This window comes from Balaenoptera musculus, chromosome 12 (assembly GCF_009873245.2).
Source record: "Balaenoptera musculus isolate JJ_BM4_2016_0621 chromosome 12, mBalMus1.pri.v3, whole genome shotgun sequence".
Lineage (NCBI taxonomy): Eukaryota > Metazoa > Chordata > Mammalia > Artiodactyla > Balaenopteridae > Balaenoptera > Balaenoptera musculus.
In genome coordinates, this window is record NC_045796.1 from 58,604,610 (window position 1) to 58,617,239 (window position 12,630).

Genomic DNA, 12,630 nt, shown 5'->3' on the forward strand with positions numbered 1-12,630 from the left:
GCCGCGACAGTGAGAGGCCCGCACACCGCGATGAAGAGTGGCCCCCACTCGCCACAACTGGAGAAAGCCCTTGCACAGAAACAAAGACCCAACACAGCCAAAAATAAATAAATAAATAAATAATTTTTTTTAAAAAATTAAAAAAAAAAAAAAAGCAGAAACTAACACACCATTGTAAAGCAGTTATACTCCAGTAAAGATGTTAAAAAAAAAAAAATTCTCTGTGTCTTAGGCTGGATATGTATTGCTGTTAGTAATATAATTTCAAGACTATGTTTTTCTGTATAATGAATTAATTTATTGGAATTAGAAGGTTTTATGGACTGGCCTATCTTTGAAAAATATGAATATGGAAAGACAAGAATAGATTTTTTTTAATAGACAGCAACAACAATAACATTAAGGAAATACGGGTATTAGGATTTCTAAATTAGGTGTCTAATTTCTCTTCTTGGTTCAAAGACTTTCCATAAATATGTTGAACTTTCTTATCTTTTTGCTTTTGGTACTTATAGAGGTCTCTGGTTGAGAAGAAGATTGATAAGTGGGCAGGAAATTGGCCTAAATTTAAAAGTTGTCATCTGTATTTAAAAAAAAAAAATCCAATCAGTAGGCTGAGGAACTTGGACTTCCATGTAATAATTTCATATTTGGTACCTTCCTCAAGATGCTTGCAGCATACATAGAAAGATCACACAAGAGATGATATGTGGTTCGTGCATATTAGAAGCACAAAGAACAAATTTTGCTTATTTTTTCTTCTTAGCCTGGAATATCCTTCTTTCTTTCTTTGTCTGGCAAACTCTTATTCACCTTTTACCTGTTCAGTCCAGGTATCCCTTCTTGCCATTTAACTTTCGATTTTAATTGTAAGTTATATGTAATTATAAGAGCATGTATGTGCATAGCTTACTGTTACTGAGTAAAATACACAATCAGAATAGTACAGAAATTGTAAGTGAACAGCTTGATAAAATTTTTGTAAAGTGAATACACTGATATAAGCACCACCCTGATCAAGATAAAAATATTACCACACCTTGGAATCTGTCCTCATTCCTCTCCCATTTGCTGTGTCCTTCTTCCTTCCCAGAGGTGACTCCTATCCTAGCTTCTAACACCTTACGTTAGTTTCACCTGTTTTAAAACTTTACATATATGAAATTATATACTATGTAACTGGATTCTTTCATTAACAAGATTTTCATGTTTTTACCATGTTACTGCATATGGTAAATAAAATTCATTTTCATTCTTTTATAATTGTTTCATCGTATAACTATGTTACAAGTTATTTGTCCATATTATTGTTGATGGAAATTTGGCTTACTTCCAATTTTGAAGTATTATAAATAGTACAGCTATTAAAATTCTAATGTACATCTTTAGTTTAAAATAGGTGTGCATTTCTGTTCAGTACATAATATACTAGGAATGGAATTGCTGGGTCACAAGGCTTGCATATGTTCAACTTTAGTAGGTAATACCAAGCAGCTTTTCAAAATGGTTGTGTGAGTTTGTATTTCCACCGTTATTTCATGAGAGTTCTAGATTCTCTACATCCTGTCTAAACACATGGCATTTTATGTCTTTTATTTTAAATTTTCTGATAGTTGTGTAGTAAATAGTATTTCTCACTCTCTTCCTCTCACACTCTACTAGTTTAATCTAGTAATTATATGGGGAAAAAAAGGTAAAATGTGTGTGTGTGTGTGTGTGTATATATATATATATATATATATACTACCAAATGTAAAATTGATAGCTAGTGGGAAGCAGCCGCGTAGCACAGGGAGATCAGCTCGGTGCTTTTTGACCACCTAGAGGGGTGGAATAGGGAGGGTGGGAGGGAGGGAGACATAAGAGGGAAGAGATCTGGGGATATATGTATATGTATAGCTGACTCACTCTGTTAATAAAGCAGAAACTAACACACCATTGTAAAGCAATTATACTCCAATAAAGATGTTAAAATAAATAGATAAATAAATTGTTTTTAAAAATGTAAAATGCACAATTGAACATATTCCTCTTGCACTCTTACAGGTATGTTGAGAAGAGGCTTTGTGATCTCTTTAGTAACTCTTACCTTGAAATTCAAAGAATTCTATTTGGGACAAGTCTGTAAAACTTGGATTCAAGCATGACATTCTTCCTTCTGTGAAACACCACCTCTCTGGTGTGTTTTGATAAAGGGTTGCTGTAGTGTCCAATTAGTGGATTATGCAAATAATTATAAAAAATTCAGCTTAAAAATTTTACTGTTTTTCTCCCCTCTTACCCTCCCCAAGGAGGAATATATTTCACTTAGAGAAAAAAAGTATTTGAGTAGTCATGAAACAATCACAGAAAACTAAACATTGTAAATTTACTGTTTACAGATGTAAGAAAAGTTTTTAATAATAAGGTTTAAGTGCTTATGGGATGTAGCAAAAGCAGTTTTAAGCTGGCAGTTTATAGTTATACATTAAGAAAAAAGAAAATTCACAAATAAACAACCTTACTCTACAGCTCAAGGAACTAGAAAAAGAATACAAATTAAGCCCAAAATTAGCAGGACAGAAATAACAAAGATCAGAGCAGAAACAAATGAAATAGAAACTAGAAAACAGAAGAAAAGATCAATGAAACTAAGAGGTGGTTTTTTTAAAGACAAAAAGTATTAGCAAACCCTTAGCTAGACTGACTAAGGAAAAGAAAGAGAAGATTGAAATAAATAAAATCAGAAATGAAAGGGGAGACATTACAAAAAATACAAAGGATCATAAGAGATTACTGTGAATAATTATATACCAACAATTGGATAACCTAGAGGAAATGGATAAATTTTTAGAAACATACAACATACCAAGACTGAATGATGAAGAAATAGAAAATCTGAACAGGCTTAATACATCACTAATACATTAATAGAATGAAAGATAAAAATCACATGATCCTCTTAATAGATGCAGAAAAATCAGTTGACGGTATTCAACATCCTTTCATCATAAAAACTCTCAACAAATTGGGTATAGAAAGACTGTTCTTCAACATAATGAGGGCCATATATGACAAACCTACAACTAACATCACACTCAACAGTGAAAGGCTGAAAGCTTTCCCACTAAGATCAGGAACAAGACAAGGGTGCCCACTCTCACTACTCCTATTCAACATAGTACTGGAAGTCCTAGCCAGAGTAATTAAGCAAGGAAAAGAAATAAAGTTCTTCTAAATCATAAAGGAAGATGTAATATGGTCTCCGTTTGCAGATGATATGATCTTATATATAGGAAACCCTAAAGACTCCAGCAAAAAACTTTTACAACTAATAAACAACTTCAGTAAAGTTGCAGGATACAAAATCAGCATGCAGAAGTCAGTTGCATGTCTATACACTAACAATAAACTATCTGAAAAAGAAATAAAGAAAATAATCCCATATACAATAGCATCAAAAACAATGAAATACTTAGGAATAAATTTAACCAAGGAAATGAAAGAACTATACACCAAAAACTGTAAGATGCTGAGGAAAGAAATTGAAAAAGACACAGATAAATGGAAAGATAGCTCATGTTCATGCATTGGAAGAGTTAATATTATGAAAATGTCCATAATATCAAAGCAATCTATGGATTCAGTGCATCCCTATCAAAATTCCATTATCATTTTTCACAGAAATAGAAAAAAACGATTCTAAAATTGTTTTTAGAATTGGAACCACAAAAGACCCCAAATAGCCAAAGCAATCCTGAGAATGAACAAAGCTTGAAGGCATCACACTTCCTAATTTTAAACTATATTATAAAACTATAGTAATCAAAAAGTATGGTACTGGCATAAAAACAGACACATAGACAAATGGAACAGTATAGAGAGCCCAGAAATTAACCCACACATATACCAACAACTAATATTTGACAATTGAGCCCAAAGCACTCAATTGGGAAAGGATATTCTCTTTGATAAATGTATGGGGAAAAGTGGATAACCATATGCAAAAGAATGAAAATGGCCACCTATTTTATACTGCTTACAAAAAATTAACTTGAAATGGATTAAAGGCTTAAATGTAAGACCTGAAACTATAAAAATACTTTAAGAAAACAGAGAGAAAAAGCTCCTTGACATTGGTCTTGGGAATGATTTTTGGATATGACACTAAAAGCACATGAAACAAAAGCAAAAGTAAGCTTCTGCACAGCAAAAGAAACAGCGAAATAAAAAGGCAACCTATGGGCTTCCCTGGTGGTGCAGTGGTTGAGAGTCTGCCTGCCGGTGCAGGGGACACGGGTTCAAGCCCTGGTCTGGGAGGATCCCACATGCCGCGGAGCAACTGGGCCCGTGAGCCACAATTACTGAGCCTGCGCGTCTGGAGCCTGTGCTCCGCAACAAGAGAGGCCACGATAGTGAGAGGCCCGCGCACCGCGATGAAGAGTGGCCCCCACGTGCCACAACTAGAGAAAGCCCTCGCACAGAAACGAAGACCCAACACAGCCATAAATAAATAAAAAATAAAGAAAAAAAAAAAAGGCAACCTATAGAAGGGGAGAAACTATTTTGCAAACCGTCTATCTGATAAGGGGTTAATATCCATACAACTCAATAGCAAAAGAAAAAAAAAATTAAAAAGTGGACAGAGGACTTGAATAGACATTTTTCCAAAGAAGACATACAAAGGGCCACCAAGTACATGAAAAGGTGCTCAACATCACTAATCATCAGGGAAATGCAAGTCATAACCACAATGAGATATCACCTTACAGCTGTTAGAATGACTTGTTACCAGAAAGACAAAAGATGGCAAATATTTGCGAGGTTGTGGAGAAAAGAGAACCCTTATGCACTGTTGGTGGGAATGTAAATTGGTACTGCCACTATGGAAAACAGTTTGAAGGTTTCCCAAAAAGTTAAAAATAGAACTACCATATGATCCAGCCATTCTACTTCAGGGTATATATCAGAAGGAAGTGAAATCGCTATCTTGAAGAGATATTTGCTCTCCCATGTTCTTTGCAGCATTATTCACAATAGCTAAGACATGGAAACAACCTCAGCGTTCACCAAGAAATGAATGGATAAAGAAAATGTGATATATACATAGAATGGAATGTTATTCAGCCATAAAGCGGTGGAAATTCAGCCTTCTCCCACAATATGGATGGACCTTGAGGTCATTATGCTAAGTGAAATAAGTCAGACAGAGAAAGACAAATACTGTATGTTCTCACTTATGTATGGAATTAAAAAAAAAAAAAAAAAAAAACCTCAAAGAAACAGAGAGTAGAATGGTGGTTGCCAGGCACTTAGGGGCAGGGGAAATGGGGAAATGTTGGTCAAAGTGTACAAACTTCCAGCTATAAGATCGATGTGTTCTGGGGATCTGATGTACAGCACGGCGAGTATAATTAACATTCCTGTGTTACGAACTTGAAAGTTGTTAAGAGAGTAGACCTTAAATGTTATCACCACACACACACACACACACACACACACACACACACACACAGTAATATTATGTAAGGGAATGGAAGTGTTAACTAACCTCATTGTGGTAATCATTTTGCAATATATATGTGTATCAAATCGTCACATTGTGCACCTTAAGTTTATATATGTTACATGTCAATAATAACTCAGTAGAGCTGGACAAAAAGGAAGGAGAGATAAAGTGATTTCCCCTAGGTCACAGTGTTTTATAAGGCAAAAGATAATAATATTAATGTTTAAGTTAATTACCAGATGAGGTGGTTCTAGCAAGTTGTAGGTCCTTTGGTTTTGCTGTCAAACAGATGAAGCATTTTAACAGATTTTTTTTTTTAACACTATTTTTTTATTTATTTATTTTATTCATTTATGGCTGTGTTGGGTCTTCGTTTCTGTGCGAGGGCTTTCTCTAGTTGTGGCAAGTGGGGGCCACTCTTCATCACGGTGCGCGGGCCTCTCACTATCACGGCCTCTCGTTGCGGAGCACAGGCTCCAGACGCGCAGGCTCAGTAATTATGGCTCACGGGCCTAGCTGCTCCGCGGCATGTGGGATCTTCCCAGACCAGGGCTCGAACCCGTGTCCCCTGCATTGGCAGGCAGATTCTCAACCACTGCGCCACCAGGGAAGCCCCAGATGAAGCATTTTAAAATTGAATACACCAAATTGTTGGCACAGTAGTGGTGTATAGCATCTCAACTCTGCCATTTTCCCAGTGGTCAGGCTAAAATTGGAACAGTTTGGAATAATGATTTTCATACTCCTGAGGGAATAAGTACATGTATTGAGAGAAATTTGAGTTGACAGTAAAAATATTGACAGTTAACCCATGCCCTAATTCAAGAGCAGATGGAAATGTCTTGCATGAGTTACAATTCATTAAGCAAATGTGACACTTTATTTTCTAGCCATTTTTGTTCAGGGGATTAGAGTAATGAAATGGTAATATAAATGAAGCCACTTCTCACTGTGCTGTAAGTAAGGTATAGAAAACCAAATGCTAAAATGGATTTTTAAGGTTTGGTAGTATAGTTTTCTGATATCTGAAAAATTTTACTTTACAATTTAATCATTACCACATTATTATCTTTGTAGTGTACTTTGTAGCTTTCTTAACATTTATTAATAGTAAGCTTTCTTATTTTATATTTTAATGTGACATGAATTTACAGTTTAGGAGAATTGCTGTTTTTGAAATCACATGGGCATGTTTTTTAGGACTTTTAGTGAAAGGGTTGTTGGTAAGTGATCCCTGGGTATATTTATAATGATATATCTTGGGTTATTTTAAATTTGTCATTTTTCAAAGTGGAAGTTCTGTTTAAGTTATTGGAATATATAAGAGATGTTAATTAATGCATACTGAATGTTTCAACCCATTTTAGATCTTAAAATTCATTATACATCTGTTTATACTTAATTCCAAAGCATTTTTTTAAATGTAAAATTTGATGTGATCTCAACATTGCCATTTGGCTTTAGCAAATTAACTAAGTAGCTTTGGATTTGTAGTATTTCACACCTTAGATGTGAATGCCTTAATCTATTTCATTATAGTTCACTAATTAATGTTACGTCAAAGTACAACTGCTAAATTTTGTGGTTGATATAGTTCATTTCAAAATGATAGCAGTGATATCTCTAATAATGCAACAGGTTATATTGACAAACTTGGATTATGCATTTGTTAAGAATTATACATCATTTGCAATCTAAAAAAATAAGATTATCATCATTCCCATAAGCGACTTCAAAAACAGACCTGAGATAACACAACAAAAATGTTGAGAACAATCTGACCCCCTTAACCTCTTCACTCTTCAAAGCATAGTGAGTTTTGATTGTCATCAGTCTCTATAAGCTGATACACTGGATAAGAAAAGCTTTGGTTTTGATTTGTTACCTCATGTGTTCTTTGAGTTATATAAGGGCTTATTTCCTAGTTCAATATTACTGTAGTAGAAGTTTATTAAGCTTTTCTTTTTCTCTGCGATAGTATGCTTTTAGGGGACAGAAACGATTCAATATGTAGAAAGCAAATAGATTTATAATCACAGCTCATGTCAAATGGTCTCTTCTAAGAACTTTACGTAAGTACCCTGGGCTTACCTCCTGCTCTTAGTACCCTGGATCTCCGGTGACTCATTGTTTGTGTTGCTATTTTGTGCCGGTTATGCTGTAGTATATGTGTTGTTTTTTAGTATAAAGTTCTGCATATACTAGTTGATATTAAAGGGTAGTTTTTAAAAACTGTGTGTCAATAGTAAAGCTTCCTCCAAATTTGGAAAAGTATAAACAGGTAACCATTCCTAGAGTGGATCCTTGGTTTCCTTTTCATTTCCTTTTAGTGCTTAATTCACTTATTTTTGTCCCTTTTCAAGTAAAAGCCATTATCAGTACACACTTGTTTAAAAGATGGTGTCATTTGGTTTCTTACACTGTAAGACACATTTTAAGTAAGCTTGTGTATTTTGTACACTTCACACTACAATTTACTGACAGACTACCTTTACTGAGTTTTAATGAGTAACTGCTTAATATCACAATTTAAAGAGAAGTGACTGTTGTCTACAGTGAATCAGATATCATTCTGGGATATTTGTAACACTTTATTTGATCTGTGTATAGGTGGTCAATCATATTTCTTTTTGAATAACACAGTGGAAGTTTAAATAATATGTGACCTCTTTCCCCTTTTTAATTTATCTTTTCTTGTCTTATAGATGCTTGTGACCACACCAGAAAAATGGGATGTAGTGACAAGAAAGAGTGTTGGGGACGTAGCTCTTTCCCAAATTGTAAAGCTTCTTATTCTTGATGAAGTTCATTTACTTCATGAAGATAGAGGACCAGTATTAGAAAGCATAGTGGCACGTACTTTACGTCAGGTAAGGGGAAGTTATTTGTAAGCTTATTTTGAGGGATAAGTTTTTAAACTTAAATGTAACATTCAAAGAAATATTAGTATGTATTGTTCATGGGGATAAAGATAATTTTCGTAGGGAGAAACCTTCAGCTATTTCATTTTTATGTTAAAAGTACCCTATCTTTCTTCCTCCCAGGTCTTATGTTATTGAAGTCTCTTTAAATTAACCAAAATAAATACAGGAAAACTTCTATTCGCAACCTGTGTTTTAAAGCTAAATGTAACTTTGACTAAGCAGTATTAAAATGTGGTAGAACATAGGAGAATATTAATTATTCATCCATTTCTCTCCATGCCTGACCTCTTCCCCCATTGAAAAAAATCTGAAAATGATTTATATTTTCCTTAATATACTAGATAAAATGAAATATCTCCTAATGTGCATAATCTTAATTGTTATTTTTTAAAAGGGACGTGTACTTGTTGTCTCTAGTTTTGGACCTTTGTGGTTACTCATAAATTGTCCAAATCAAAATTGGTAAATTCATTGATGATCTGTGATTGTTTTCTGTCACCCCTCTTTTCATTAAGTGAAAAGATATCTTAAAGTACCCGTGACTATTAAAATGATGTTTGTTGGTAGATTGTACATGTAAAGACAGTAGATGAACACTAGTTTTTTAACATAATCAAGAACTCTAATTCCTTGACTTCGCATCTGTTATTGTCTCTGATCCATATTCTCCTGGCTTTATTTTCGTTCTGAAATAGCCAAGACTCCATGACCAGTTTTTTCTTTTGTCAATAGCCTTAACTTATTTATCCCCTGACTCCCTGGCAAAATTCCAATCATGAGTCAACTGAACAGTATGTTTCCCTCCAGTCAGATTGCTAAACACTAGCTGAGATCACACAGGGGTGGTGGAGACTAAGGTCACTACACATTCATAGACTCTGAATTCACCTGAATCGTTGGGATTTATCCTGTAACTTCGGAGCAGCTTTCCTTCTTTTTTCCAAGCTTCACCAGACTCCTCCCTCCTTTCCCACCCTGTCGTGCCTCATTCTTAGAAGACAATACTTTTTACTGAGTGGAAACACAGGCCTTCGTGGTTGAACTCCCTCAGTTTGCATCCAGAAAAAACCTCCCCACCACCCAGCAAAAGCCTCAAACCCCTTCCCAAATCTATCCTCATCCTTCCATCCCTCATCCTTTAGGTAGAGGCCCCCTGTCCCCTTGTCTTGGACTCTGTTCCTTTCACTCTGTAAGTTATCCCTTTTCTTTTTCCTGGGTCTTTGACTTCTCCTTCTCTGTGAGCACTGTGCCTTCAGCTTTAAAGAATTGCAGAGTCCCACCCATCTTTACCAAAACACCTCCCTCAAACTATCCTGCTCCAATAACTTCTGCTTAGTAAAGCTGTTTTTACCACTCAGCTTCTGGAAATATTAATCTGTATTCAGTTTCCCTTTTGATTTCCAAACAACTGTGGTCTGGTTATTGCTCCAGCATAGGTCATAAAAAGTTTTTTTGTTTTTTGTTTTTTAACCAGTATATAACTCATTATTTCTTCAGAATTGAAACTCTTTTCTCTTGGACTCCATGATGCCACCCTGCCTTGATTTTCTTTACTTGATTTTTTTGTCACCTACTTAGCTGCTCTTTCTCAGGTTCCCTTGCTCTCTCCTTTTCTCACCCTTGAAATGTTTACATTCTCCACGATGTTGGTTTGCAAACTGGCTTTGTACACAGAGAGCAAGGAGAGAACTGAAAAAAGAGGCAGACCACTCCAGATTGGTAGGTGACAGTTTTAATAAGCAAGGGAACTTACTTTTGAGGCTTGTCTTGGGCAACTGCAAGATCAGTCGACCTCTACACCTGCCTTAACTGTATATAGAGGCCTTAACTGACTTCAGTCACATGTACTGTCCAGATGGTCTCAACACCACATTGCTGTCTCAAGGCTGCGTCCTCAGGGAAGCTTCTAGCTCAGGGAAGGCAAGCGGAATGCATATTCCTAGGACAGCAAAGGGGGTGAGGATCCTCTGATTGACAAGGTCCAGCTTGTGGATTAATTGGTGGTCACATCCTCTCAGTGACCTCTTCCAACACAGGACTCTGGTCACTTGCCATCTTCTTTTTTTTATTCTAAATATTTACCCTGGGAAAATAACACTTCTGTGCCTGTGTCACTTAAATCTCTGCATGTAGTCCAAATCTCCCCGCTGACTTCTACTCCTATCCAAACACAGTTATATGTTTCTACTTTGATATCCCATAGACATCTCTTGCTTTAACACGTCAGAAACTCTGCCATCTTCCCTCCCTATTTATATATGGCATCACAGTCTATTTGATTCTCAAGCCCAAATTGAGTGTGTGGGAGTCACACTCAATTGTTCCTTCTTCCTTAACACTCACCTTCACCCCAATGACTAGTTAGGTGTCAGTTCTTTTATATTTCGTATCCTGAATAGCTCTCATCCAGAACTAGGTATGGGAATTTAATATGAAGGGAGTACAAAATTTGAGGAAGTTCATATTGCATTTTCAAATGTTTTAAAATAATGTGCTTTCATCTGGTAAATCCAACATAAAATTCTGGATGAATTAATGATTTAGCTATACCAAACAAAACTCAGTGCATTAAAGAAAATATAAAAGAGCATTTAAAAAATAACCTTGAGGTGGAGAAGCTCTAAGCAATATGCAAAACTCCAAAGGTTACAAAGGAAACATGTGGCGCATTTGGATATGTAACTATTAAAAACTTCTGACCAGTAAAGATACCTCCAAAAAGTTCAAATGTAAGACAGAATAATAGAAATTATTTGTAGCACATAAAATAAAGCTTAAATGTCCTTTAAAATTAAAAGGTTATTGTAAACTAGTAAGAAATATGTTTTTTAAAAATTTGGAAAAAGCACTTTACAATAGAAATAAAAATTCTGAAAATCATAGAAAAGATGCTTAAAAGGAATCCAAATCAACATGAGACATTTCTCTTACATAGATTGGCAAAAGTGAAAAAGATTGTAATTTGAAAATGCTCACTAAACTGTGTTTTTACTTCTAGAAATCTAACCTATGGAAATAATAGCACAGACACATAGATATAGTAACACCAGTATTCACTGACGCTTTCTTGTTAGTGCAAAATATGTTGGAAACAACCCAACTGTCCAACAAAAGAAGAAATGGTTTAATAAATTCCATTAATTCATAAAATAAAATGCCACTATGCAGTCTTTAAAAAGAACGAGGTAGAGCTATATGAACCGGGTTTAAAAGATATCCATGTTATATTCTCATTCAAAAGACACAGTATACAGCACAATCCCATTTGTGTAAAGAAAAAAAATGCAATATATTTATATTCTCATTCACTCATTTAGTGAACATTTATTAGCTACCTGCTATGTGCCGGCTACACAGTTCTAGGTGCAGTGGATATAGTTAACAAATAAAGTTCTTGCTTACATTTAGATTTTTAAGCTGGGGTAGAGTAGGGTGCATAGATGTGGAAGCATATGCAACAAGCTGTAGAAGTGGTTTTATAGTAGGGATGGAATTAGAGGACTCTTTAGGACATGTTCACTTTTTACCATATAAAAATATGTGCATGCACATGCACAGATGCACATACATAAAACACAAAGCATTGAAATATTCAAAGTAGACACACAGAAATCAGAGGTTTTAGCTAATACCCAACTTAAGAATAATGTCAATAATACAGGTAGTTGTGAGACAAAGGTGAAGCATGGAGAGGTCTGCCACTGCCATCACTGTTCTCCTTTCTTGCCACGGTGGATCTGCTCTGGCACAGATTTTACTTGTGAGGTCTCGAAAAGAAGCATGCAGGGCATCATTTACACAAAAGAGACCTATTTTGATCATGGGATTTTTAAAAAAAATTTTTAACAGCTTTATCAAGGTAGAATTGATATACAAAACAGTGCATATGATTAGTGTATTGGGTAAAGTGAGATTCGTGGTTAACAAAAGGTACTGTTTCCCAAGGTGATACTTCCCAATCATGAGATGTTTTGATTTGATACCTTGATACGTACATAGCTTAGTGATCTTTTCAGGGAGCCAGGCCACATAAGTCCATACATTCCTGGTTTGTTTGCATTGAGGCACCTAGAGAGACCATGTCCATCACCTAAAAGCATTACAAAGATAAAGCTTTCCTGCAACTATAGAACATTAGGGGTCAAGTAAATACCATTAGTACATTTGCCAGGAGGTCTGTCATTAGCATGTTTACAAGGGGATTTGACCAGGGCATCT

The 12,630-nt window shown here is 35.4% G+C and overlaps 1 protein-coding gene across 1 annotated transcript in view; it reads left to right on the forward strand.

The window, feature by feature from the left end:
* The window catches only part of ASCC3 (activating signal cointegrator 1 complex subunit 3), a 338,512-nt gene that overhangs the window by 134,192 nt on the left and 191,690 nt on the right, over positions 1-12,630 (forward strand). The window contains 1 exon segment of the mRNA XM_036871893.1: positions 8,194-8,358. Coding sequence (XP_036727788.1) covers positions 8,194-8,358 — 165 coding nt within the window.